The sequence below is a fragment of the Ixodes scapularis genome, unplaced genomic scaffold (assembly GCF_016920785.2).
Source record: "Ixodes scapularis isolate PalLabHiFi unplaced genomic scaffold, ASM1692078v2 PGA_scaffold0__279_contigs__length_252992795, whole genome shotgun sequence".
Taxonomy (NCBI): Eukaryota; Metazoa; Arthropoda; class Arachnida; order Ixodida; family Ixodidae; genus Ixodes; species Ixodes scapularis.
The window spans coordinates 240,990,386-241,018,083 of NW_024609835.1; the positions used below are offsets into that span (position 1 = coordinate 240,990,386).

Here is a 27,698-nt window from a genome sequence, read left to right on the forward strand (position 1 = left end):
GTCGACAACTATTTTGTACCGAACACGATCCTGGGGAACCTAGCCCTTAACAGCTCCGCTGTAAAAAAAACGAAAAGGAGACGAATTTGGGGTTTTCACAGAGATGATGTTGTCTGCTTTATTTTGCGGTAATTGTCCAGAGTTGCTTGAGACATTAAGCGGTCTTGTTCACTCAACTTTAGGCAATTCTGGACACACTGCTTCCTCAAGGGGTGACCGGTTGTTCATGGCAATGCTTAGCGAAACGATGTCCATCTGTCAATGGATACCTTCCATGCACCTGGAAAATCTCTGGGCTAGTTGGTTTCCCTGACCATGTAGAGACTACCGTGAGTTAGCATTATGTATGAAGCTATGCAGAACTAGAAAACGTGCAGGCTAGGACGACAGAGTAGTCGGAACAGACCTGGCATGGCAGGTCGGCTGCGTCCTGCTCTAGACCCGTGGCCGTACGGCAAGGCGGGCTCGCATGCCAAGAATTCTTGGCATGCGATCCCACCGAGGAAATGGGAGGCCCTCTTTCCCCTTGGATGCGTCTGTTGCCTGGTCTAACTATCTTGACATACCGTGTTTGCATGATTTTAATCCGCCCCTGATAGACCTCTTCCGAAACTCTAATTGCCCCATTGCGGCAAAATTTCACGCAGTGCACTCTGGGAACTAGTGGGCCACTCACTTTTGTTTGATCAGCTTCAGTTTGTGCTATCACACTGTGACCCAATGTGCTGCTTGCGTTTCCAATTATCTGACTTTCCACTAATGCAGAATACTCTCATTCTTGAGTGATAGAGAAGGAAGACTGGGGCACTTATTTTGGTCTTCAACATGTGGGATAATGTGCGTGTGTATGCAAACATAGTAAGTTGTGGCTTATTCGCGTCTCAGTCTCACCCCACGATTGTATTTTTCAGCTCAGTTTCAATAACCCTGTTTTTTTACCACACACGTGCTTTCCGGCAAACGCGACATTCTTCATGTAAGTGCTTGACTGTTGCTTGCTGAAGAGCGGTTTGTATGTATGTATGTGTTGTATACATGCGTGTATATATTGTATGCGTGCGAATGTGCCTATATGATTGGGGGTGGTGCACGAAAGCCCACGATGTCAAAAGCCTCGTGTCATCAGCCCAGCGGCAAGCGCCCCGTTTGCAAAAGCCCCTGTTTCAGAAGCCCATGACTCAATTCCCCCGTGTTAACAGCCCCGTGTCCTCAGCATCCCAGGTTGTTCCCGTGTTTTTTCCTTGCCCTCGAAGTTTTTCAACTCTTTTTACCAGTCTTTCTAATGTAGTTCTATATTGGCCTATATAGCGTAAACGTAGCTGGATCCCTGGCCGGCCCCTTGATGCACTTTGCTTAATAATATATCTAATAACGCTTCAAAATGGCTGTTAGCCTTTCATGAAACTTATTTATTCACAAAACATAATTACAACATTTGCACAGCAACAAAGTTGGTACGCTTAGATGCCGCAGTAGCGTTGGATCTTCTGAAGAAACTCGTTCAAGTTTAGGGCGCCGCCCCGCAAGTCGCCCTCCAGCTCCTTGATGGCGTCGTCCTTCTCGTTCCACTCCTTTAGTCGCGTACGAGCTTGTCCGCCATTGGATACTCGACTCGTGGCCTCATCCTTCTTTAGAAGATCCATGAAGGCGAACAGGTTTGGATATGCTTTTCCTATCATGTTGTTTATTTTTCTGCAATTATTAAATGATTTCTTTGGTTATATTTATACAGGCAGCAACGGAGTTGGTTTTAAAAGAAATACTGGGGGCTCACCTGTGCCAGGCCTCCTTCAGGTTGTTTGTACGGGCGCCACGGTTCTGATGCTGGTTCCATTGCTGAATGTCGAAGTTTCCCATCATCCAAATGTCCTCAAAATAAAGAATCAAAAGTGGAATTTCCGCGTCCATAGGCGCCGTAAGTTTCAGGTTGCCCCAAGCTACTCGCACGAAGTTCGGGGGGACAAAAGCGATACTGATCATCTTTCTCACGATGCCGGCCACGGAGGTGTTCAAGCGATAAGCCTTCGAGAGTCCAAGCTCCCGAACTTTCCGCCAGATTGCCTGGGAAAAGTGGAAGTGGCAGCCTCAGTGACGGGCGCCAGGAAAAGCGAAGAGGATGGCCTGAATCAGCGCCAGTTCGAAATTCGTTCAGACAAGGTCGAACGAAACGGAAAGGTTAATGTTGCGTTTTTGAAGACCTTTATTCAACTGCCACCCTCCAGCACTGCTCGTGCCGAGTACAACTCAGAAGTCCCATACGCACCAGGTTTTCTTTTGCCCGGCTACCGCCGCCGCGCTCGTAGTGCCCTCTGGACACCACAGTTAAGGTCAGTTAGAGCTGTCCTAAAATGTTCAAAGGCCTGTACGTAAACGTCACGGGATTTGCCAGATAGCAAAAAAATAAGCGACATTGAAGCTACACTGCTCTTTCACGACGCTTATGGTCAACATCTGATAAAACAAAGATGGACACGAGAAGAAGCTTAAGGTTCCATCGACAAAAACCTCGCTCGCCTCAGAAAACTCTGTGAGTGCGTCGCTTGTGCTAAAACAGACGATGCGACCAGCACTGGTTGACACGTCAAAAAGAAGAAACTTTCCTCTGTCCAAGGTTCCAGTGTATGTTCCAGCTGAGTTTACGTCAGCTGTAGTCTTGGGCAGTGTAAGTTGGTTCTGTCTTTTAGCTTGGTGGATTGCACTGTGCACACTCTCAAAGGTCAGAAGCTGAGCCAAGACGTCTTCCTTGACTTGATAAAAAAACAGAGAGAGAGAAAGAAAAAAAAAAGATAGATTCAGAAATATTACACTTACTATGAACACTCTTTCACTGTATGATTCTTAGATCGACATCACTTGCCTTTCCCAATAAGCTCCTCACATGCTGGGAATACATCTCGGGGGCAGCAGCGTGGGGTTCAGCCATGGCCCTTTCCTTCAAGGTACTCTTCAGACGTGCGCTGTTAACGCTCACGTCGTTCGGCGCTTGTGTGTGCTCCCCTTCAAACTAAAAAAGGCATAAAATATCATCATGTGCACTGGCTACAACGTCATAATACGCAGCTATTATCGAAAAGCACGCGATGAAGTGAGCAAAAGCTTACCTGGATTCTGAAGCATGCGTCGTTCTTCGGTCAGCACTGTCAATCCGCAATTCATGGCACGACACCTGTCACAGCGCCAGACAACAGTCCCATTCTTGTTACGACGTTGAAAACAGTACTTGTACCCGTCTAAGTAGAGGACATCCTTTCCTTTCTGCATCTTAACCACTTCCATCTTGGCAAGTCTGTCCACTGCTGGCCAATGTGGCCTTAAATACCATCAGCCTCGAAAGAACTGCAAACTCCTGCAATTGTCTACTTCGTCATTCCCCCAGGGGTTTTCCAGGTCTGTTATCCTAATCTTATTGTTCCTTTCTGTTCCTTTCACTTCATGCACCCTCTGCTGTAGCCTCGGAAGAGTCGAGGTCAAGGATCGGAACAACGGCAGTCGTAGCACAGAGGGGAACGGGGACAGTGAAGACGAGGCTTTCCACACCGAGGGAAAATGAAACGGGGTCACTGTGCACAGTGTGAAGACGCGCAACAATGACGGACGAAACACGTTCATTGCTCCGACCTGATTCGGGCAGAAAGTTGTGCGAGGATAGTGAAGACGCGGCTTTTGGCACATTTACGCTATGTAGGCAAATATGACTGCGCGCGGGGTGAAGACACAGAACAATGACGGTCAAAGCGCGAAGGGAAATATGGGACGGGGCTTTTGGCACGTGGGGAATATGAAACGGGGCCACTGACCGCAGGGCTTTTGAGACGCGGGGCTCATGACACGGGGCTTTTGCGACAGGGGTTCTGCACGCGGGGCAATCGTGCTACACCCATGATTGGGCAGGATAACTTTATGCTCATATCCGATATTAAATTCATGGAGTGCAAGCGAGTGGGGACTTACTTCGTGCAGTCCTGCGAGTCAGTACAGCTATAAAGAGATAGGATGTGTTTGATTTTAGCTTTTCAATGGCATGTCCATGTTTTACCTCGCGTACTCGGGCGTACTATTAAGAAAAACAGAAGTTCCAAAACAGTATAATTTGTCAGTGGATGCACAAAACAAGCTAATGTTTTGTGCATCCACTTTGTTTCAAAACAAGCTAACAAACTAATGTAAAGATGCGAGCTTGGTGTACGCATATTTATCGGTGTTACGGCATGTTGACTCATACACAAGCAAGATCCCCAAGCTTAGCAGCATCGAGATCTCAAGCACTGGCTCGTCCACATACCACATACCTAACAGAAAGGCTCGAGTACAAAAATGCAACAAGCATGTGTCAAGACAAGCTATACGTCTCAGGCTTGTGCGAAAGCTTCGAAGTCTGGCCATTTAGGTTAGTTTAGAGACCAAAAATGACGCTCTCGGGACCAGAAAACATGAGATAACAGCCGTTAATAGTGCACGCTCTGTGTATAATCTCCTGTCGACGTCTCGATCGAAACCGAAACCATGCAGCTCTCCTCCCTGACCAACTAGTTCCCAGAGTGCAACACATGCAGTGTTGCATGCAGGGATTTATGGAAGTAGTCTGTTCTGACGCGCAGACAGATTTAGCTTCCAGGTATTCACAAAGTAAACTGCTGCCGATTCTACTGGGCAGGTAAAATAATGAAGCTTGAACACATAACCGATAGAACAGATTTTATAAAACTTGCGTCAATACACAAATAAATACTGTGCACTAGTAGCTGTTGTCGGAGTCCGACGATGGTTTTTGTTGTGCACAGAGGTAATCCTTGCATTTGTCTAGAGCGTTTTGATTACCACGCTTCTTGAGCATGTACGAGTGCGTCACCGTCGCCTCTGGGAGGGTTCTTCCAAACAACACTTTGCGAGCTCGTCGGATCACGCAGTGCCGCTCCGTTGTTATTTTTCCCTGCTAGCGTGATGGCCTTTTGTTTAAATAAAGCCTCCAGGTGCAATTGCTTTTGTTTTTTCATTTTAAAACGGCAGACACGAGTCCGTAGACGTGAGAGAATGTGCGTGATACGGATACCAAAATGGCGAATGTAAACAAGCAATCACAATGTCTGTTGGGCTAGTCACCTTAAACCGAGCACTGCTTTTTTCTTTTGAGTTTCGATTTTTGTTCTCTATCGGAACGTGCATGTAGTTTTGGGCACCAATTTTGGTGAAAAAATATGCGTACTAGAATTGTGCAAACACGGTAGTCTGGACATTGTAATGACATAGTCATGACATAGTTTGCAGTTCCTTTAACTGACTATCCTTGCTGATGATAGCCACCTTTAACTGCAGTGTGTTTTCTGAGCTTGACTGTGCAATGCTCTGAATAAGCAAAAGCTATGGGAAAAATTGAGTGGCAGTCCCACGACGTGATGCGTTTAGACAGCAACAACAAGGTCGTGATGTGCTTTCCCGTCAAGTTTAGCGTGGAAACTGAATTGGTGCTTAAGTCACGTGGCATAAATCTTTATGCTAAATTCAGCGGGGAATTAGTAATTTGTCTGTAGAGCCTGTGATGTCGGGTCACGTGACATCAACATATTTTTTCAACAAATTTAGCGGAGAAACTGAATTGGTGCCATAGGGCATGTGACGTAATATTTTCCGCTAAACTTAGTGGGAAACCTGAATTTGTCTGTAGGTCCCAAGACGTTGGGTCATGGGACATAAATTTTTCCGCCAAATTTAACGGGGAAACTGAATTGGTGCAAAGGTCATGGGACGTCAATGTTTCCGCAGAATTTAGCGGGGAAGCTGAATTCGTGCATAGGTCACGTGACAAAAATATTTCTAATAAACTTAGTGCGAAACCTGAATTTGTCTGTAGGTCTTGTGACATCAATTTTTTGCCAACTTTAGTGGTGAAACAGATATTTAGTATATGTAGGTCAAATGATGTCAGTTTTTCTGCTATATTTAGCGGGGAAACTGAATTTGTTTACACTCACGCCATCATGAAACCGGGGGGACTGGCCACTAACAGCTGTCACTGTACAATGTTGAACGGGAGTACTTGGTTTATGAATGTTATTTGCTTTTTTTTTTTGAAGGTCAGTCAAGGTATTTGGGTCACGGAGACACCCCCAACTTCTTTGCAGTGAAGATAATTTTACATTGAAGTGCCATTCCTTGTAGTGGTTCAGGTCGAATTGGTATTCATAGTTTTGAAGGAGGAGGCAAACATGAACAGGAAGCTCCAAATGCAGCTTTGTGTTTGTGTTTGTCCTCTCGTACACCATGTTCCAGGGTTGAAAAATCCATATTAAACTGACTCGCTTATATGCTTGTTTCAACCTCATCAGGAGCTGCACTTGCGGGTAGCTTCATCTACCATGAAGCTAGAGTAGGCTCTAGCCACCCCTTCTTCCATCCCCACATCACCTAGATGCCACAAATCAAGCTCTAGTTGCAGTGATGTGGTGAACTTTGTTGTGACGTGATCTTTCTTACTTTTTCTAATTTTGGCATCAAGATCTGCTGTTTGGGTGAAATACGTGACGGAGCCGTGCTTTTTGCCTCTGAATACAATCCAGAATCGTGACGCAGGGAGTTGTGAGCCTCATGTCATTGCTCTCGGAGCGTAAAAATTCCGGGGACTGAAGTGTTGGAACGGAATGCAGGGAAGGATCTGCAATCTGAGGCTCTGGAGCCAACGTTGCCCCCTTCTAAAACTCCTTGGGAACAAGTGTTCTATGAAAGCCCCACATTTTGGGTCAAAAATGGCTGCATTCCGTGAAGCGTTCAACCTTTCTTCCAAACAAGGTGCACACTCAAGAGGTGCTTACTCTCCTTTTTGTGAGGAATTGCGATTCAAAGTGGCAGGATTTTCGAGGCTTTTTGTAAAAAGACACTCTTGGCGACAAAGCGATAAGCTGTCTTTGTCTTTCTCTGGTACTTCCTTCTGGGTACACCTGTTCTTGCTCTTCATCACTGTTTCAATGGCAGTTTTCCAGTTTGGGCTATTTGAACCATGGAAGCATTTCTTTGAGGCCATCTCCCAACTGCAGTGGCTCTTACGAACAAGAGGCTCAGGGACCGTGCACTAGCGCAAATTTTGCTAGTCCGTGCATCCTAGACGCACTCTAATGCTTTCCCCTCCGTCTGTCTGTACTAGTTGAGTTTGAGCCAGTTGTAACAAAGACCTCTCTGTGTGAAAAGAATGTCCAGTTGTGCTGCCATGAGCTGTTGCATGTTTGCTGGTGATGTTGCATGGCCCTGCTGGGCTCTACAAGGGCATGATGACTGCCACCTGTCGAATGCCCGCCCGCTTGCAGAGAGGAAACCTCGTCTGCCAGTGGGCTTGTTCATTTACCTGCTCCTGCTGCACTAGCTGCATTTGGTGCATACTGCAGCCTATCTTAAAACAAATATCGGAGGTAGATTGCCCTGCACTTTTCTGCACCGGCAAAGACTGGTGCAGCTAAATCATACTAAAGTAACTGGATCTTGAGAAATTAGCACCAAGCTTCCCGTTCAATCGCCCTATTGGTCAGTGGAATGGGCAGTTTTGCCTTGACCGCTCCATTCTTTGCGAGCCTATTTAAATTCGCAATGACAGGTTGCTTTACAGAAACATTTCTTGTATACTGAGATTTTTCTATCCATACACCAGCGAAACAAGCACACATCTCCGCACTGCCACCACATCTAGCGTCAGTGCTTGGCAGCATTGAAAAATAAGTTTCCTGTCTTAAAATATGTAAGAACGTTATCTTTGTCAGAGATCTGTGAAGATACTTAAGCGTGATTGATAAGTTACACAGTGAAAAGGACGCTTATATTAGCGAGGAACTCTTTCACTACTATGAAACTCCATAGCAATCTTGGCGTGGCTGGTTCAGGGCGACCCTTTCGAAGCTTTGAACATTTGAAAGGGCCAAAATGGCAAATGCCATGACAACAAAGCCTGATAAGCCAATCGCATTACGAGGTTTCGGTCCCCTTTGTGTTAGTATCGATTTGTGTCCAGCTAGCAGGCAGGGAATTGGCAACGGCGCTACTTTCCTGGGATCCAGCGACTTTAATTCAAACTAGCCTAGTGTTCATTGACATTCTTTGGGATATAGCAGGAATTCTCAAAGTGTACTACAAAAGAACAAAAACAAGGATTTTAAGTATTACAATTTTCTTTATATTTATTTTGTTAGCATCGGCACCAGGGGTGTTACATTACGTTGAACAGACAACCCAAAATGGTGTAGTGTAAGAATTATTGGGGTTTATTACAATGATAATGGTTAATCACTGCCTTTTTGAGGCAGTTGGTATTAATAATTCGAGTTTAGTCCGGGAAAATTGTTCCAATTCAACGAGGGTACAGGAATAAAAAGGAATTATGAACTACATTCGTACTGAAATACAAAATGCCAACTTAGTGTCTGTGGTCGATGCACACTGATAAGTATTGGAGTTGCGCAAGCAACCTTTGCCTGCGAGGAAAATTGTAAAGGTATATTTAATGAAGCAAGCCCAAGCGGGACTCTTTTTTTCATTGGGGAAGGTTAAGTAATGACTGAAGCAGGAATGTTTGTTTTTTACTTTCGAGGTGTTGCTGTGTGAGCATGTGGTAGGGCATGATAAGTGTTCTCTAACAGATTTAGTAAATTGAAGTTTAATACACTGAATCCTTATTTTATGTACTACTGTTATTAGTAAACTGATGACCGCTCGATGTGCACGAGCTTAGAAACGCACCTTGGCAAGCCGACGACTTTTTAAACAGGTGGTACTCGATTTTAATGACGAAGTTTGGAAGAACCCTATCGATACGTTTTTCGAAGGACTTTGGTAAAAGCAAACTCGCAATACGGGAAAAGGGAAGAACCTATAACTCTCGGGGACGCCGTGGTCGAGACGACTGCTGCCCAGCCACGAGCACAAAGACTCGAGACATAGCTCTAGTCGGGCGTCGCCCCATGTCGAGCCGAGCCCAAGGGCGCACCGGGGAAGGCGTCCAAAGCCCCTCCGTGCGTGCGGCGGACCTTGCGGCTCGTCGGCCGTGGCGTCTCTCGGGGGCCCGTCCTCACGCTCCCTCCCCTCCCTTCCCTCCCCTCCCCCTCTGTCTCTCCCTTAGCTCGGTCTCCAGGGAGGCTGACACCCGGCCCTACGAGGAGATTGAGTTCAAGAAGGGTAAGAGCAATCGTGCCAGCGACATTTCCATCAAGGTTACCGAAACCAATGGCCAGCTCAGCACCCCTCCCCTGATGGCGTCGCCCGTGCGCAGCGGTGAGTGCCGTCCCCCGGGGGGCGACGAAAGGGGTCGGGCCCAATCCGCTCTTCTATGCTCCGCTTCGCTTTACGACGAGTCGTAGCGGATGCCGCGAGTTGCCAAAGCCAATCCAATACAGAGAGCAAGTCGTCTGCTTCTTGCGCAGGGGTTGCGACGACGTCTGAAAGTCGCCGATCTCTGATTGGCTCTGATTGAAGGATCGTAGATAGACCGCAAAGAAAGCTGCCTCGAGGTGTACCCACTATTGTTCATTCAGAACCAATCAGAGCTCGGAGTTCTGACGTCACCGGAACCCCTGCAAAAGAAGCAGACCAACTTGCGCTGCGCATAGTGTGGCCTTTTAGAGCGGCACTCCGAGGCGCAGTCGCGCCATAAGTTGGCGGCTGTGGATTTGTCGTAAGGTGAAACGAAACATAGAGCTTGGCGAGACGCGGGTGGGGCATGGTACTCCCTGTTACGCAAATGCTACGAGGCTTTTTACGGGCATCGACCGAATCTGTGTGTCTGTCCTACAAACAAGCATGATTCCAAGCTTGCTCCCCTGTGATTGAACTGACGGTTCTTGTTTGAACAACCAGGGCTTGCGATACGACTCGACAAAGAGTTGCCCCATTTTAATGCATGGATGTGACGCCTTGACTCATCCTGTCACTGTCGTAAACTCTGTTAACTTCCTTCGGAAAAAAGGTGCTTTGTCTTCACGCCGCGCGGCCGCTATGAAATGCGGCACGATTCTGTTTCCGACACAGAGTTGAAAATTGTGTGTGCCTCAACCTGCTCACCTTTAATGCCGTTTTTGGTGAAAGACCGAGGAGATTGGAAGGATTTCCCGAATCGACCATGAGACCTAACAACTCTGGTGTCCCATTTATAGTAGTGCAGTTTCTGATGTCACAAACCGGAAAACGGTGGGGTGTCGTTGTCTGCTGTGTCACTGATGCTCTGCGGCTGTTGCACTTTGACTCTGTTGGAATCGCCTGTCTCTAGACTTTCAGTGTTGCTTTATAACAGAGCTCAGTCTAGTTCCAGATGAAAGGTAAGCCTTTTAAAGGGTGCAGTGCTTTCAGGCTTCTGAGTTCCCAGTCCGCCAGCAGCTTCTTCTGACCGAATGGGCTTCATACAGTGAGGCTGGCTCTGGTTTTCTTTATTACGCTTCGATGGGCTGGCCTGTTGGGCTCATGGGGCATGTTGGAGTGGCCAAGAATTGTTCAGGGTTGTCCCAGTCATCAACTGGGAGAGAACTTCTCTGTATAGACCGAACGTTTCACGGCAGCTGGCAAATTGCCCAGAGAAAAGCTGGACAGAATGCTCGGAAAGTACCATTATGTTTCAGTCGAGCTCTCCTGTTGCCAGTGTTTCTCGTGCTGTTTGTTTGTACCTTTTCTCGTTTTACCGTGTGTTGAATTGTGGTAGCAACAAATGTTTGTAGTCGCTACGTTTTAGTTGCTGCATCCTGGGAAGCTCATTTCATTTAGTGTCTTAGGTTAAAACTGTGCTTGTATTTTTGCTGCTCAAGCTCCCTGCTAAATTTAGCAGGGAGTTGATTTAATGTTGAGGTCATGTGACGTCAATTTTCCCCGCTAAATTTAGTGGGGAAGCTGAATGGGAGGAGGAAGGGAGAGGAGGGGATGGAGGTGGAGGAAAAGGGGAGGAGGAGCACCATACCCTGCCCTCCTCCTCCTGAAGAGCTACACTCTAATTTCGCACGACAAAGATTTGTAAACATCGTTTTTTTTTCTTTTTATTATAGCTGCTTTTGGCATCACTGTTCTTTACTTTTGGGGGAATATGAACTTGAAATGTCTTTCAAGGGTGTATTTATTTCTTCTTTACAGCTTTGTTCAAATGCCTCATGTAGAACTTTTTTCTGTGGGAAAGTGGAAGAGGAAAGCCATTTAGTAGTGGGTATTGAAAAATGTCTAAGATCTTAATGAACAAAAATTGCGTGGTGATAGATTCTTCATGTACCGCAAGTCAAAAGCGTTTTCTTCAAGTTGCTTAGATACAGTCGTTAGTGGCACACTCCCTTTAATCCGAATTTCGACTGAAATAGAGCAGGCAGGCAATTTATAAGGGAAAAGATTTTTTTCTTGCAATATGTAGTGCTGTGCCTATGTCACCTGAGCTGAGCCACCAACGTTTAATGGAAATAACGTTCCACGAGCACACTTGTTTTGCTGGGGAACCACATTGTTGTAGAGTGTGACCTAGCTCACCCGTAAATTACTAGAAAATACAGCACATTTTATGACATATTATATTCTACTTACACTACTATTGAGAGAAAAAAATAGAATTCTAAATGCGCCCCAGTGGGCGCATTTAGAATTCCTCACGATTGTGAGCTCGACATTGTACCTGCGAGGCTGCGCCCATTAGTGGGTAGACGCTGTAGGAATTCGCGTACCGCCGCCGATTCGCCATTTCCCACGTGGTCCGTCAACGACCCGAGTCCAGCCTGGTTCTTTCACGGGAGCGGGATTCCGCTCCCCGTTTATTGGTACATAAGACACAATGCTACAAAACACTCAATTTAAACTACAAATACACGCAACATTACACAAATCTTTACAAACGCACGTTAAGCCAAAGCTAAACACAAAGAGGGCCCCCAGGCCTCGTGTCCCGCGATTACCCTAGATCCGGTCGTCACACACTTGCCTGCATCTCGGTCTTGTCCAGAGTTCTAAGAGGCCTCTCGCCCCCTGGTCCACCGAGTATCTATTGATCGATGGGCGAGGAGAATTCTCCTCGCCCGCCATGGGGCGCCTGCAGCGCCATCCAGTGGCTAGGAGAGAAAGCGGCACGTCGGGAGCCGAATTCGAGATCCCGATCAACCCCGCGGCGACTTGACCACTTGATTGTGTCTGAGGAGAGGCAACTTTCGAGGTTGTCCAGAACTACCACGCTTATTTAAATACGGGCCGACCCTTTTTTTCAGGAACTGTTACTTAAAATGAGGGGTCTGTCTTCAATGTGTTTTACCGATTATCAGCCAGACGTTTTGTCTAAAAACTGAATTGCACAAAAATTTGATTGGTACCATATCAGCCGCATCCCAAGATTGCATCTCGCTTCAACGATGTGCTCATGTGGATTTTTTGTTTCATATATGCGTTTTCGCTCCACCATTCTTGTGCCTGAAACACGTGCGGTAACGTTTGCACACCACCACTTTCTCTAAGTCTCGCCATACTTTACCAATGTAATGCTTTTCTATGAGGTTTAGCAGGTTTCTAATTGGATACATACATATATGTTTACTAATTAAAAAAATATATTTATGCAAAAAATGATTGAAGGCTTAATTATACAAAATTGCTAGAGGCTCGTGAGCCAGTAGCGACCTTATATTAAAATGAAATACATTTTCAATGAATCAGTCATTCCAAAAAGCTATATAGCTGACTAATAGACCTTTTTCAAAATCAAAGCGATCAGTCCTTGATTTTAAAGGATAGTGCTGGCAGAGAAAATCTTCCAAGAATGTATCAACAAGGTTCTACTGAACTTGGCAACAAGACGTTGGGTTCGACGGAAAGAAAACACTTGACACGTTACACGGATACACTGTGCCACATGTCACTGTGGTTCCTTCGTTAGTTAAATTTATATTTGAAACTGCACATATTGAGATGAGTGCTATCTTTAAATGTTCGAATACACATGGTATAAAAATTAGCATTTGGTATGGAGTGCATTTTTTTTCCTTCAGACTTTGCAGGGTTTGAAGTGTACACTGCAGGTGCAGATGATAGGGTTGTAAGGGAAAGAAAGTTCCGCGCGACTGACTTGTCAGTCGCAGGGAAATCTCGCCCGAGCCTGGGCACATTATTGGGCTCGTTCGATTTACCTGCACCAGACTTCACTGTAGCAGGAAAGTGTAGCGCGGTGCAGGAAAGTGCGGGACAATGTACTTTTAGTTGTGTTTTGAGATAGGCTGCACTCATAAATTGAATGCGGCAGTGCACACCGATTGCAACTGGTGTAGGAGGTGCATGTAAATCGAACGAGTCTATCGTGGTTTGTTCTACGGTCGTGAATTTGTGGTTGCACACACTCGTAGACTTCATTCAGTTCGTCATCTTGTTCGAGCTGGACGTTGGACATGTCTTACATGGTACAGCAGCATCTGGCTGCTTCAGAGCAACTGTGTCTGCATTGTAAAGTTGAATCGCTGTGCCGGGGCAAGGTGTCTGCCCTGCAGGGGAGAGCTTGTGGACTGTGTGCAGATCCGCAGTGCGTTGCGTGCGGCACTAGCTCCCGCATGAAGTGCATTTGGCTCAACGACGCGGAGTTCTCGTTCCTGCGCTACCAGCCGTGGCAGTGCCTGCGGTGCGCCGTCAACCGGTCCTTCGAGGCCGGCCAGCAGACGGCCGAAGTGGCGCGCCGCAACTTGTGCATCTGGTTCACCCGGGTGACGCGCCTCAAGGCCAACTACACCGAGCTGCAGTGCAAGGTGCTGCCGGCCCAAGGTCAGGCCGATGTCGGGGCATGCCTAGGCTCGGCCGCGACGTGGTGCAGCCGGCGGTGCCGTCTTGGTCTCTGGGGACTGCGGGGGCGTCGTCTTTCTTGCACCTCGGAATCCTCGGGCATCTAAAACGCTGCTCCAGCCGGGTGTGAGCCCGTTCGTCACGTGTGGATTTGTCATAGGCTAACTGGTAATGAGCCCGTTCATTGCAGCGGAACATTCGTCGTAGGGTAATTCGTCGCTAGGGGAATTCGTCACTGAGTGAACTGGATACTGGGATTAGCACAACAAGGGCACTGATATTCGATTGGTATTACGCAATAAAGGGCATATGTGATAGAAGAAAAAGAAATTGGTTTACTAATTTCGGTTGTAGTTGGTTGCTATAAAAATCCATACGTTATAAACATTATGCCTTACTTGCACTCTTTGTACTGAAAAGAGGCAACACCTAAATGAGTGATAGTAATGCTTAAAAACAGAAGATTCAGTGAGGCGCAGTAGAAACATCCTAAAAAAGCAATGTTTCGAGCTGCCGTCATCAAAGTTCCCAGATGATTCCGACTAAACCTCCACTTGTTGTTGGGAGTATAAAAACAAAACAAATTTGTGTACCTGCTTTCTTCTGCTTCTGATGACGAACCCTCAGTGCATTTATCCCAGTGGGGTAAGCGGCATATGTGTGCTCGCTCGCTGGAATAGGACATTACACTAGACTTGGCGTGGTCGGTGACATTCTTAGTTTTATGTGTTCCTCTTCCCCGGTAGGCTTTGTACAACGTCGCTTCGTTTATCTTAATGTAGGTGTACAAATATCTTTTTTATAAAGCGGCCTTGCATCACCTCTGTCAGGCCTCTATTTATAAATCGAGAGTCAGAACAAAAGCCAAAAGTAACTGCATTTTATAATCTGGAAACATCTGGCATCTGATATTAAAAAAAAAGTAACCACAGCACTTGACAAATTTGTTGACCAGCATCTGACACCACAGAGGTGACGAGCCCTTCTCAAGATGCACCCACGGCCTTCAAAGTGGTTATAAATTCACTGAATCGGCATTTGATTCTGGATGCTTTTCTTCTCTATCACCTCGATCTTTAAAAAGTTGCTTTCATTTGACCTTGCTTTCGTTTCCCCGTTCGGAACTTAAAAAAAATACACTTGACACAGCTTCATCGCCCGTGATCAACCTCACTGATCTCCTACGAATTTGTTTAGATTCCCCCCTTTTGCAAACTTTCCAGGAAAACCAGATACAAAAACAAAATGACAATCTTGAGGTCATTATGTGACTAATTACCATAGTGACCAATTATCCTACGACGAATGTTCCACTGAGACAGAAGTCTCTGTTTACCAGTTGCGCTATGACGAATCGACACGCAACGGGTGGGCCATGTCGCGCTCCGGCCGAGAGCCAACATTCTGTTGTTGCGTTAATAATCCCGGAAATTTGTTTCTATGAAAACACTTGCTGCATCTCTGCTTTTTGAGAATGAGGTACAGCAATTCTCGACAAATTTGGGCATTCCATCACTGTGACAACAGCCACGAATAGCCTTCTTGGTGCTTTGGTTTTTCTCGTTTTTGCTAACTGCTCCAACTCGCTCTGGCAGGCACTATGCTTTCACACTGACTGGTGTAGAGCAGAAGAGGAACCACTGGAAACGAAGCTCCAAGGGGGGATGCTCCACGACACTGTTAGCACATACCTGATGATATCTTTTTAGCATTTTACGTCGAAAGGGGCTTGGCAGATACCAAAGTTTCCACAATATTAGTGCCTCAAATAAGCATTTCCCCACTACCATAAAGTCCCAAATAAATGCCCACCCGAGGTGGAAAGATAAATGGTGAAAAATATTGGATGGGGACCTTAGGGGATGCAACACCAAATGTTCAGCAAATGTAAGTGTTAAACATGTTGGCACCCACTGCAAACCCACATGGCGCAGCAAGTGATACCGCGGAGTGCACATTTGCGTTCACGGTGTGGTGAATGCTTGAGAACTAACACTGCAGATTGCTGTCATGGTGAACTCTGGTTTTGTGGTGCGATAAACACACAATAATCTGCTACTAATTCGTGTATCAAAAGAACCGACACTGCGGGTCACCTTCGCGTGAAACTCTCGTTTTAAAGTGCTTTTTCATGAAAGCGTGTTGCAGCGGGCATGCATGAGTTAGTGCACCTATATTGGGTAGTAGTTTGTGCCGCCTAGCAGACAGTGGCGGCGGCAATGAAACGCATGCTCTTTACATGCCTCCACCATTTTCAGCCATGTGGCATGGAGCTATGTGGCTCAATGCGTAATTGACATTTGCTCCCACCATTTTTTTTTTTATTATTAGCGATTGCTTGTGCAGGCTGCCATATTTGACAGAGAGGAAGAGGGTTGGCAGTTAAGGGGCTAAGGTTTCTCTGGCCGCACATAAGCCACACACAGTGATGCTCGTTAATATGAACACCTTAGTATATAGACAAAATTTTGGGGACCTTTCGCCATACAATTCTGCCTCGTTAATAAAAAAACTTAGTCCAGACCATGGATAGCCAGTTTGGGAGCGAACTTGGTAAATACGTGCTCTTTTGCCTCATTGTTATGCACAGAAGCCACTAAAGGTTTTAGGGATCTTTATGGACACATGGGAGAGAAAAATGCTATTAATCTACTCAGATAGTAGCACCTACAGTTTTAGCCCTGGGGGTGTGATAGCTGGAAGGGCGTTGTTCGCTGTGGGATTTACTAGATAGGGTATGTGGGCGATTTTTTTGCTTTTTTAGCGCCATGGGTATCTAACCAGAAAAACAGGATGGCTGATCTTGGAGGTAGGCACTCACTGAGGATTATGGTATGTCAGTGCTTGCGATAACAGAGTTGCAATCCCAAGAGAAAAACAGAAAGAAAAAAAAAACTGTAATCGCTCGTTTGCATTAACAGTGTCTTTCATTATGTGGGCATAGAAAAAAAAAAAGTCTGAATGCCAATTAGAAGAAGGATGTATATGGGTCTCGCTTTAGATAACGAAATTTAGAAAATGTGTTTTTTCTAATTTATTTTTTTAAATATTGGGAGGGTTTTTTGCTTGTTTCGAGTGAACTTCCCCCGACAGTTGGGATGCACTGTTGCGAAATAACACTTTCGACATGGGTCTAGCGGGTGTCTCTCACCCACAGTGTAACAGCATGGCTTGTGTGAAGTTTGACCAAATAGATTGTGGAGTCACGTATGCTTTGTTGTGATGCGGCACTGCCATCTTTTTCCTTCTGAGGTTTAATTCCTATATTAAGATTACGTTATCTTTAGCAGTCGTCAGGTACGGTGCTTGGGGAGAGAGTGGTGGTTGCGGAGCGTGGGATATTCAATTGCCGGCTTGAGCTGTACCGAGAGGAAAAACGAGGAAGAGAGCGGCAGAAGAGTGGTAGAAGGAAGCACATGATACGCGAGGCTCATTAATTTTGTCAGAACGAGTTGCAGTTGTTTGAGTGCTTATCACGTTTAGATTTTGTTTAGACAATGCACGATGCCAATACTTTTTCGTAGGAACTCCTGGTTTCCTGCTAACCCACTTTGGGTGGAAACCATTGATTTAGCCATTATTTCAGTTCCTGTTTCTTGCAGGCAGATTTCGCATCGCTTACGTACAAGATTGTCAGCAATGTATAACCAAAGTTTAATTGCAGTTAAGTCCACGCTATGGTGATGATCAAAGTCTGCAATGCACCAGAGTTGTCTAAATCATTCCACAATTGGCACGCACATATTCGGGCCTTTAACTCGACGAAATGTGGCCTAAAAGGCTTTCAAATGGATCATCGCATAATTGTTTAATGCGTATCAGCTTTTTTGGTGCAGCTTCTACAGTTGGGGTATGTTGCGTAAAAGGAAACGGAAGCTGTGGAGTAGGCATCGGATCACCATTCTCTTCTTCAGGAGATTGTTATCTGATGTCATTGCAAGTTTCCGGTTATGCACCCTGTGCCACAAGTGGCTACCCGCTTCTGGTTTGTTTTTCTTTCGATAGTCTTTCTACTTGAAGTATCTGCTGTTTCGTCTCCGGTGAGCTCGACCAGACAGGATATCCGTCGCCAAGAGATGACCCTTGGGAAAGGGGGCTTTCTGAACTGATAGCATTTCCCTCAAATGCAGCTTTCGTGTGTGGGTTATTGGGTTTTTAAATTGTGTATCGACAGGGCCTCCTATTTTCCCTGTTGATGAACAAAAAGGGAAGAGAAGCTTTGCAGGCACACTAATGCGATTTTTGAGATCATAGTTTTATGGTACAAACTCAGTCTATGCACCCTGAGCATCCTAGAAAACCCAAAGTCAGAATCATACATTACTTTTCCACTATTATTAATACCACCAAACGTCGCAGCAAACCCATTTTTTTTAGATATATCTGGGAAAAGGTGCTGGTATGATTGTAATTTATAATTTTTTTAGGACACTTAAACACCATAAATATAATAATTGCCACAAAAAGACAGACTCAAAAGTCCATTTTATAGTGGAATTCTTAACTCTAGCGGTTCCCATGGCTCGAGTTAGAGACATGCATCGTTCAACAGGGGTCCTAGGTCCTAGGCAGCTGTTAGGCGAGGATGCCTACCTTTCTAGCACTTTTTACGCTTGGAAAGTCCCTGCACCGGTTCAGGACACTTTCCAAGCAGGCGTAGGGCGGCTTCACAAAACGTCTTTTCACTTTGAGTGAGCCGCGTTTCGACACGTTGATGAATAGTGTGCCCCACTCTCCCTATTAATTTCCATTTAGACAATTAAGTATCGGCATCGTTTTTGATGTTGGTGAAACGCACAGGCATGGCGAGTCGCTCTGTCTATGACAGAACTCTGTAAGTAGAATCTTGGGTGTATTTAGGGCACATATACCTATGTTTACTCTGCTCTTTATTTATATTTTTTTTTCAACGTCATCCTGGCAGTTGTTATTGGGGCCATTTTTGCCACCAACGGGTTGACTTCAAAATTGCCGGTTCGCCTTAAGTAAGCATGAAGACCGACAATTAAAACAAGTACTGGCCGATGCTCTTTTATGTTCCCGATTATTCTGGCTGACTCTGACGATCACGACGCAAAAGAACTCTAGCCAGTTGGGAAACACTGTCACCGAGCACAGAAAGAAAAGTCAATCAAGATGGCATCTGGTGAGGTGTTGAGCCGGAGGTGTATGTCACGCGAAACCTCGCAGTAGGGTGCACCTGTGGAAATGACCAAACTAACTCGGCATTTCTTTCTCTTAGTACTCTGTGTAATGTTTGCCACACTTGTATTCATTTATTCGTTGCTACTACGAGCATTTTATAAATATGTGTCAGATTTGCCCCCAGTCTTGTGTGCAATGTCCTGTTTATAAAAAGCATATATTTTTATGGGTTCTGCCCCGAAAAGGCTAGCCCAACCTTTCATGGCACAACGTGCCCTTTATTTAGGCTGTCTTGTACATCAAGTTGTCGCGGTAAACATTTTCCACTTCCAGGGAAGCATGGAATTACAATTGCAGGAACTACTAAGAAAAAGGAATTTTTTTTGTCAGTCATGTTTTGCTTTAGCGTGCTTTCCTCAGTGTGATCTCACGACTTGTTAAGTTCCCCTGTATCACGTCACCCTGGCAGCATCTCACTCAAGACGGGGAGCGCCGTCTGGTCCAATCAAACTCATTCCACATGATAACACCGTGTGTGCTAATCGGAGGGTGCCCCTCACAGTCCCCAGAAACATGACGAGCACTGCTGCTGCACATGCGTCGTCGTTGACAAGCATGTGCGGCATGTCTCAGATGTGGTTGAGCGTTGTTGTGGTGTGCAGTGACTACTCGTGGTACATGTTGCGAGTTGTGATCACGCTGATGCCGTGCCTAACCGAGGCATGCTGGACCATCGCCGAGCTCTTTTGCAACCTGGAGATGTCTGCGTGCTGGAGTGGTTTCTGTCACGTTGGAGAAGCTGACTAATCGTTGTATGAGCGAGTGTACTTGGGTGTATGTAGTGGGGTCTTGGAAGGTGGATGCTTGTGTGAGTTGCACGCCTGCCTTGGTTTCTCTTCAGGCTTTTGTATTCAAGGATGTCTTTCTCTCTGATTGCTATTCCACTGACGCATATTCTGTGTGGGCTCAAGGAAATACCATGAAATGAAAGCATGGTGCATTTCTTGGCAAGAAACTGCAATTGCTGAGCTTAAAAAAAAAAACAAAAAGCCTTTTCTCACGATTGTTTTGGGTCATTGAGCCGAGAAAAAAGGCTAGAATGTCCAGCCAAGAACAGTGCCGGTAAGATAGTCATGAAACTTCCCTATGTTTTGTACATTTCCGGTGTATATGTTGTACCCAAGTAAATAAAACTTGTAAACTTAAAATAGAAATCCCGGGAAAAAAAAAAGTTGCTGGTTCTTTTAAGGACTTGCCATACCTTGGCAATCTACTAAGTTGCCAAGACATGAGAAAGAAATGTTATTTTCTAGCTGCATTTCTCTTTGGGAGTTATGATTCAGAATATTGATAAAACAAACTATTCACACAAACCATGGATTCATTGGTTTATCTGTGGTATGGTAGACATGCAAATAACCTTTTCATTGGATAAAAGGTAGCAGTTGTTTTGTATTGCATTGCTGTGGTTTCAAGTTTAACAAGTGTGAAAAGACCAGCCTAACAAAGCTGGAGCTTCGTGTACTGTTCGCTGTTTGCCTATTTGCCGCAAAATTTCTGCGAGTCCACGCATTTTTGCTGGCCATCCTCGTAGGTGGTTGGGACTGATGTCAACAATTTCTTAAAACAATATGTACAGTAAAATAGGGGCAAAAGAAGAGGGACACAACACAAAGCACTACTTTCAACTGAATGTTTGTTGCAAAAAACAAAAAGGGACTATTTATCAGGTTGCCGGCATAGAAATTCAAATTCCTTATCAGATAGATGAACTGACGGTGCACTTGTACAGTTGCTGCCCCCCGCAATCTAATGTTGCACGATTAATACACTTCTCGCGGTATTTCGCTACTTAATGTCCCTAGGATTTTTGTTTTTTCTAGAACCTGGGGTGCATGGGCATCCATCACAATGAACGAATGACTCATGCTCGCCTACCCTGTTGTTAACGCATCTTCCCTTTTGGCCCACGTATGTTTTTCCGCAAGTTGTCGGGATGTCATAAACTGAGGTGGCACATTCTATGTACTGCTCTCAGTGTTTCTTTTTGCACAGATCGTCTTCATCCTTTTTGTTGCTGATTTTCGAGCATGGGCCGGAAAGTTACTGAGGGGGCCGAAAACACCCTGTTACTTGAAGATGAGCTGTGGTTGTGTGAAAGCTTTTGAATATAGACCACAGTTTTTGTTTTTTTTCTTGAGACACATGCTTTCTCAGTTTTCTCTTTCATCTTAGAGACAAGTGTTTTGGCCACCTCCTTCAGGAAATGCTCAGGGTAGTTAGCTAATTTGAGGCAGTTTACCTGGTTGCAAAAACTGCTATTCATGGCATGCTTGCATGACTTTGCAAGGTATGCTTCCATTAAGGAGGAAGCGATCCCCCCTTTCACTGACTTGGAATGTGCCGAATTAAAGGGCAAAACCTTTTTCTTTGAGCGTGGTTGATATTTCCTGCTCACATATTCCTCTTAAAAACCCAGGCTTAAGTCTAAAAATTGAAGCTTATTAGACGTTGTAGTTTGGTAAGTAAAAGTCGGGCCATGGTAATTCAAGGTAAAAATTTTCAACACTTTATATATAAGATTATCATCTACCACAGAGGTTGCGGTGCGAGCATTAGACAATCATCTGTATGTAAAAATTTTAAATTTCCCTTTTTTTCTAGTTGGCTTAAACACTCCCCCATCTTATCTGGCTAAAAATATATATAGCACAAAAATCCTCGGTACGTTAAGCAAAATATAGCAAGAAGTGTATGAATCGTACATTAGATTGCGGGGGGGACGGCCAATCTATAAATCAGTTCACCTATCCGATAAAGTATCTGATAAAATTGTTTTAAGAACCATCTCTCCATTTTAAAGCAAATGCAGATTGATTTGCAAATTCCTTTTTTATTAATTAAGACAGCCAAAGATTGGAACATTCTTCCGGAATACATAGTGCAGCTTAGGGAATCGGATAAGTTGAAAGAAGCACTTATAGCGCCGAATCACTCATAGTTTCATAATGATGAATTTTATGCGTGCAATTGTGTTCTCTCCCTGTCTTTCTTGATAGAGATGTTTGCTTTTTGTATTCTTTTGTTTTCTGTCAATAGGTTTTTGGAATTTTGCTGTGTAATGCCCACCCCTCGTGTGCCCACCACTCCCTGGGGCCTTTGAGGAAAATAAAATTAATAAATAAAGAATTTGAATTTATACGCAAGCAACCTGATAGATAATACTAAATGGTTGTCTTTTTCAATAAGCATTCGGTTGAAAGTAGCGCTTCGTGTTGTGTCCCTCTTCTTTTGTCCTTGTTTTACTGCACACATTGTTTTAAGAATCATATACTAACTAGCCCATCTCTCCATTTTAAAGCCAACAGTTTGTGATGTCATGCAAAGTCATGTGAGCACCCTACCAGTCCCGAAATTTGCTAGTGCCATGAAATCCTTCCTACGTTGTAACTAGAACCTGTAGTACTACAACTTGTGGATTTTGACATGCTGGTTGTCTGCTTGTTTAGTGTTGGTCTGCTCCCAAGCCTGCCTTTGCCTGCCTGTTCACTGCATTTTTTTCATTGTACTTTTTTTTGTAGGTTTCTAGTTTTGTGGCGCTCAATTTCTGCTGTTTTGTGGTTAGTGGTTCCTCAGTACACTCAATGAAAGTTCCCGCAACCCCTTTGTGTTCCTTGTGGCATTGGGGACTGCACAAAGAGGATGTTGGAACAAACTGAAACCAACAAAGACTCTCTGTTTTGGTTTAAAAGGGCTGAAAACAACAAGGACCAAGGCAGAGTAGTCAATAGAAGGCACCTTGTCTGACTTGGTCTTGTTGTTTTTGGCACTTTTATTCTTTTTTATCTATGAACCAACTAGCGCCCACTTTGTTGCTGTGTGTACTGCTTTGTTTCATAACGAGTTGGAGCACAGTCAAAAGCTAAGAGACACACACTTGTTGACACAGACTAAATGGGCAAGGCTGTTTAGCCAGAGGTAATGGACGTGCAGAAAGACGAGCATTAAAGCAACATTTTGTGACTTATGGTGAAAGAGTGGGTGGTCCCTAAGTTGTGCTTGAAACTGAGATGCTTTTGTTTCTTCATATACTGAATTACCTTTGGAGCCCACGAACATTTTTGTTTTGTTTTGCTAAACAAGTATGAATAACTATTGCCAGTATAAAATACGAGTCTGGCTGGTATGTGCCCACGTGCCACTAAAACGCCCATGAAGCATCGTTACTGGAGCTAAATGATGCAAATGAGAAACTTCTCGTTGGTGCCATGCCAGTGACTATGGGAGAAACTTGTACACTGACATGAGTAGTATAGAAAATTAGAGTTCTGGACCATCCCCCATTCCCCCCACCTTGAAAAATGACGAAGAAATAACATGAAAACAACACACAAAAATCACCCTGTATAAACATATTTCACCATATTTTGTTCATAAATTGTTCCCAGTGTATCTTCTCCCTTAATGTCAACCAGACAGTAGTACAGAAGACCATTGCTTAAAACTTTCTTTATTCATATCCTGTTTCGCCATATCCATATTATAGTGCCACTGATTAAAGCGGCTAGTTTTGCCGCTTTATCAAGGCAATTAGCCAAGGTGCATCTAGAAGGGGGTTTGTTTGCATTATGGTTCCTCTGCTCCTGGAGTGCACCAAATCAATACAATGGCCACCAAGTATCAGTAAAGCATAACTGCTCTTGCAACGGGACCAACAAAGAACCGACTCGACAAACGTGCAACAGCAGGGACCACAGTTGCACCTCCCCCACCTGGATGCCACCTTCCTCGATGAGGCGGTTCTTTACTGACGGTGCAGTGGTTATGCCCTTGAGAGTCAGCAAGCAGGGGATGGAGAGTCTGCACACTCTTTGGACATGTGCTGAGCCTGTACATTCCTGCTGCAGCTGCCCGCCTGGAGCAGGAGGATTCCTCCTTTGTGAACACCCCGGGCTACCGGGGCAGCTACACGGGGGACCACAATGGCCAGGCACCCGTGGCCCGCAAGAGGGATGAGAAGGACTACGAGCCTGTCGATGTTGGGGCCCAGGTGAGATGCACAACAATCAATGCCAGACCGCCGTTGACCATTCCAGGACGTGCAGTCCTGTCCCCATATAGAACGGGGCTGCATCTCCTGGATGGCATGTTTGAACCACTGTTAACCACTCTGCAACGGGCAGTCTTATCTGATATAGAACAGGACTGCATATCCTGGCTGGCCTGTGTAGATTGCTGTTGACCACACTGGGATTGGCAGTTTTGTTCCATCCAGGACATGACTACATGTCCTGGATGGCATATGTGACCACTGTTGGCTTTTCTGTAATCGGCAGCCTTGTCCCATGTAGACCAGGACCGCGTGCCCTGGATGGCATGTGTGGACCGCTGTTTACAACCCTGCGATGGACAGTCATGTCCCGTATAGAACAGGACCATGTCATGGATGGCATGTGTGGACCATGGGATGAGCAGTTTGATCCCATCCAGGAGAGGCCTGCAAGTCCTGGATGGCATGTGTTGACCACTCCAGGAGTGCTATGCAAAACTGCAGGACGAAGGGACCAGGACAATGCCGCCTCCTGCGATTGGTCAACATCACGCCGCTGACCAATTGCAGTGGGCGGCAATGTCCCAATCCCTTCGTCCCGCTGTCTTGCATAGCCCCCAGGACAGACATTCCCATCCCACCCAGGAGAGGGTTACATGTTGGCATGCGAGACCACTGTTGCTGTGGGACTTGCAGTCTTTTCCTGTCCAAGACGTGACAGTATATCCTGGATGACATGTCTGGACTATTGTTGAGCACTCCGAAATGGTCAGTCTTGTCCCATCATGGACAGGACTGCCTACCCTAGGTGGCACGCTTAGGCTAAAGTGCTCCCTATAATTCAACCGTGCTGAAGAGTCTGAGACTTACTTATATGGTGCAAACTTTGTTTCATGAGGTGTTTTTTTTTTCTTTTTATAAGCACATTATTTAAGTTACAGAACTTTTAAAGGGCAGTAGAGCCTGATAATGTCTTATTGGTTTACACAGAATCCCAGATAATTCTTACGATTTTTAGTCTCATAATTTTTCATTGGAATATGACCAGAAGAGTGCATGCAGAAGCTCTCCTTGTGTAACACCAGTTGGCACTTGTTGCCCCGTGGCTTACAGATCAACAAGGAGCACCACGCTGACAGGAACCTGGAAGAACTGTACGACATCCCTGTTGGAGCCACCACTACCGACCTCCCAGCTGGAGTCCTTTACAGGGTGAGAGATTTGAGTTCTCGGAGGAAAAAGGGTCCAGTACCACGCTGAGCTGCACTCTAAACACATGGCTGGCAGGAAGCAGACCCCCTTATTAAAGGGGTACGGAAACGAAAATTGAAATATTCAAATTTTGTTCGGAAATGAGTCAAGCATGACAGATAATGACTGTAAGTGGTAATCACAAGTTTGTATTTTGTGTGACTGGCTATATTTTTCGTTCCAAACAGTGCACTCGAGCAAGCGCTTGAAGGGGAGCGAACGGAGAGTGCAATGCGTCATGGGATATTCGGCGCAAACAAAAACAGAAAAAATTCCCCGCATTCGTGACATAGCAAGGCTGGTGTGGTTATGAGCTTTGCCATTGGTGGCGTTGTCAGCGTTGTGGTAATGTCGATAGCGTCAATGCGTTACAACCGAGCCGTTCGAAGTACCCGTGGGGTGACGAGCATGTGGCTGGCCCAAGGAGTGCGTAGCTTTTACAGCACTGTCAGCTTAGGGCTGAACTGGCTGGGAAAAGCAACTTTTGTCCGAGTTTTGAGCGACGGGCTAATCTTCTAGGGGTAGAATGGTTGTGTCCGGGTACACAATTAAGGGTTTGATCAAGAGGGGAGTCCCTCTCCGTTTTCTTGAACTGTTCGGTACAATGCGCGATTTGTGAGTTGGAGAAGAAAGCTAAGAAGGAAAATGTTGAATTCCAAAGAGCGACGCTGCTCCGACGTTTAGTGGGGCTACATAATGGAAGTTGCTACGTCATGACTACGTAGCAAGTTCCCCAACATTTCTAGATTACTTCCCAAATAGGCTCCACATGCATCCACCAGGTGCACATTGAAAGATTGTTTAATTAGCTTTAAAATTAGTTTTTTTGTGCCTTTCAACGAAAGACGGGTATTTTGGAGGTTACAACACGTAACACATTAAAGCGAAAAATAGAGCGCTGGAATTTGGTTTCCGCGCCCCTTTAAGAAGCCCCAGTTCTTCTTGAGTCGCGGCATGTTTTGATGCTTGGCTGAATTCATGGAGTGCTGCCCTTGAGGTGCACGGTTGTCCCTTCATTCTCAAAATGGCTATCTGCACTTTCTTCGTACAGTATTAAATTTTGAGCAGTACTGCAAGAAAGTATTCTATGTGACACAGTTGGTGCACAGATGTCGGCACCTCTTCCTATACGTTTCTAACGGTATCTCTGGGATGATAGTCAGTGCCCTCTCTAGTGTATTTCTGTCACAGCATCATTTTTGGCATGGCCTCCGAGATCCCGAAGCGCGCGCGCGAAGGCTTCTCCGGCCGTCCCAATCGTCTCGCTCCCCAGCAGAAGAGTGTAATTGCGCTAACTCCGTCGCTCGCCGCGAGGCGGCGCTCCCAACCCAGTCATGGACAGCGTGGCGCGAGGCTCAGGAGTTCAAGAAAAAGTCTTGTTACGTCGAGTTACTGCAACTTATACTTACAAATGTTTGTGTATTGTGGTAGAACGGTGAACAGCTGCTCTGGGGACGGAGATAGAAAATTTGTTGTGCTTATTTATTTACTGTATTTAATTTGAGATATTCATCTGGACATGTTGCGGCTAGCGCTACAAGCTCGCCTTTTGGTATATTTGATTGCAATCTGTAGGGACCGGGCAGGGTACGGGTCTTGTATTCACATCTACAAGGGGGGCCAAAGCAAGCCAAACCGACCATTACTTTCTTTTTTTCTTTGTTAACGGCTTGTTCTTTGGAATTATGTTCGGGGGTTGGTAGAGGAACCACAGTGGGGGGATAAACAGATGCTAAAGCATGTGTGTGTGGGTATATGTTTTTGTATGGTTCGGTGTGTGCAGCGAATGCTCTTCCAGAGGACTAGCGGCACGGCGTTTCTTTTTGTCCCCGTCGGCGCCGCCATCATACAAGCGCTTCTCACCACAAACACGCACATACACGCGCCTAAACAACGTGTGCACCCTCGCCGGCGTAAACCATCTGTACGCACGAGTGCTTGCATCCCCAATAGGGGTGAAGAGGTTTCCCGGAGGGGTACTCTTCCTGAACAATTTCTCGCAGACCACCGCAAGCGACGACAACATTGCTGTTTTTTTTTTTTTTTTTTTTTTTTTTTTTTTTTTTTTTTAACGGTTGTGCGCAGCGAAAGTGGCTAATTTAGAACTTTGCCCGTCTTTTGTCCAAACCCGTCGCGATGTGTCCCTTCCTTTCCAACTGTGACACGTGGTTTTGTTTACTTCTACTTGTCATTTTTGTTTTTTCCGTTCTTTCGGCGCGTGTTTGGTCGCAGAACAGGAAGATCGGGTGATTTTTCTTAACAAGCTGCCTACGCCTGCAGATTGGTCGAATAATAATATCAGCAAGAATAAAATGCTTACAGTATTTACTGTAAGCATCGTAATCAACCTATGTGTAGGAGTTGCAAGCGAGCTGCCATGCCGCGCAATTTGTGAGCTATTCATACTGGGCTAAAATAAAGCGCAGCGTGCCCATGAAAGTTAGCTTCGGGTCGGGCTGCGCCGGCTGTCGGAAATGGATAGCGGATAAACCAGACTTCTTTTTCCTGA

The 27,698-nt window shown here is 45.5% G+C and overlaps 1 protein-coding gene across 1 annotated transcript in view; it reads left to right on the top strand.

Moving 5' to 3' along the window:
- Positions 1-27,698, top strand: part of LOC8051811 (myc box-dependent-interacting protein 1) — a 103,375-nt gene that overhangs the window by 71,013 nt on the left and 4,664 nt on the right. The window contains exons 8-10 of the mRNA XM_029972684.3: positions 9,095-9,246; positions 23,796-23,938; positions 25,052-25,150. Of these exons, the coding sequence (XP_029828544.1) occupies positions 9,095-9,246; positions 23,796-23,938; positions 25,052-25,150 (394 nt within the window). The remainder of the gene's footprint in view (positions 1-9,094; positions 9,247-23,795; positions 23,939-25,051; positions 25,151-27,698) is intronic.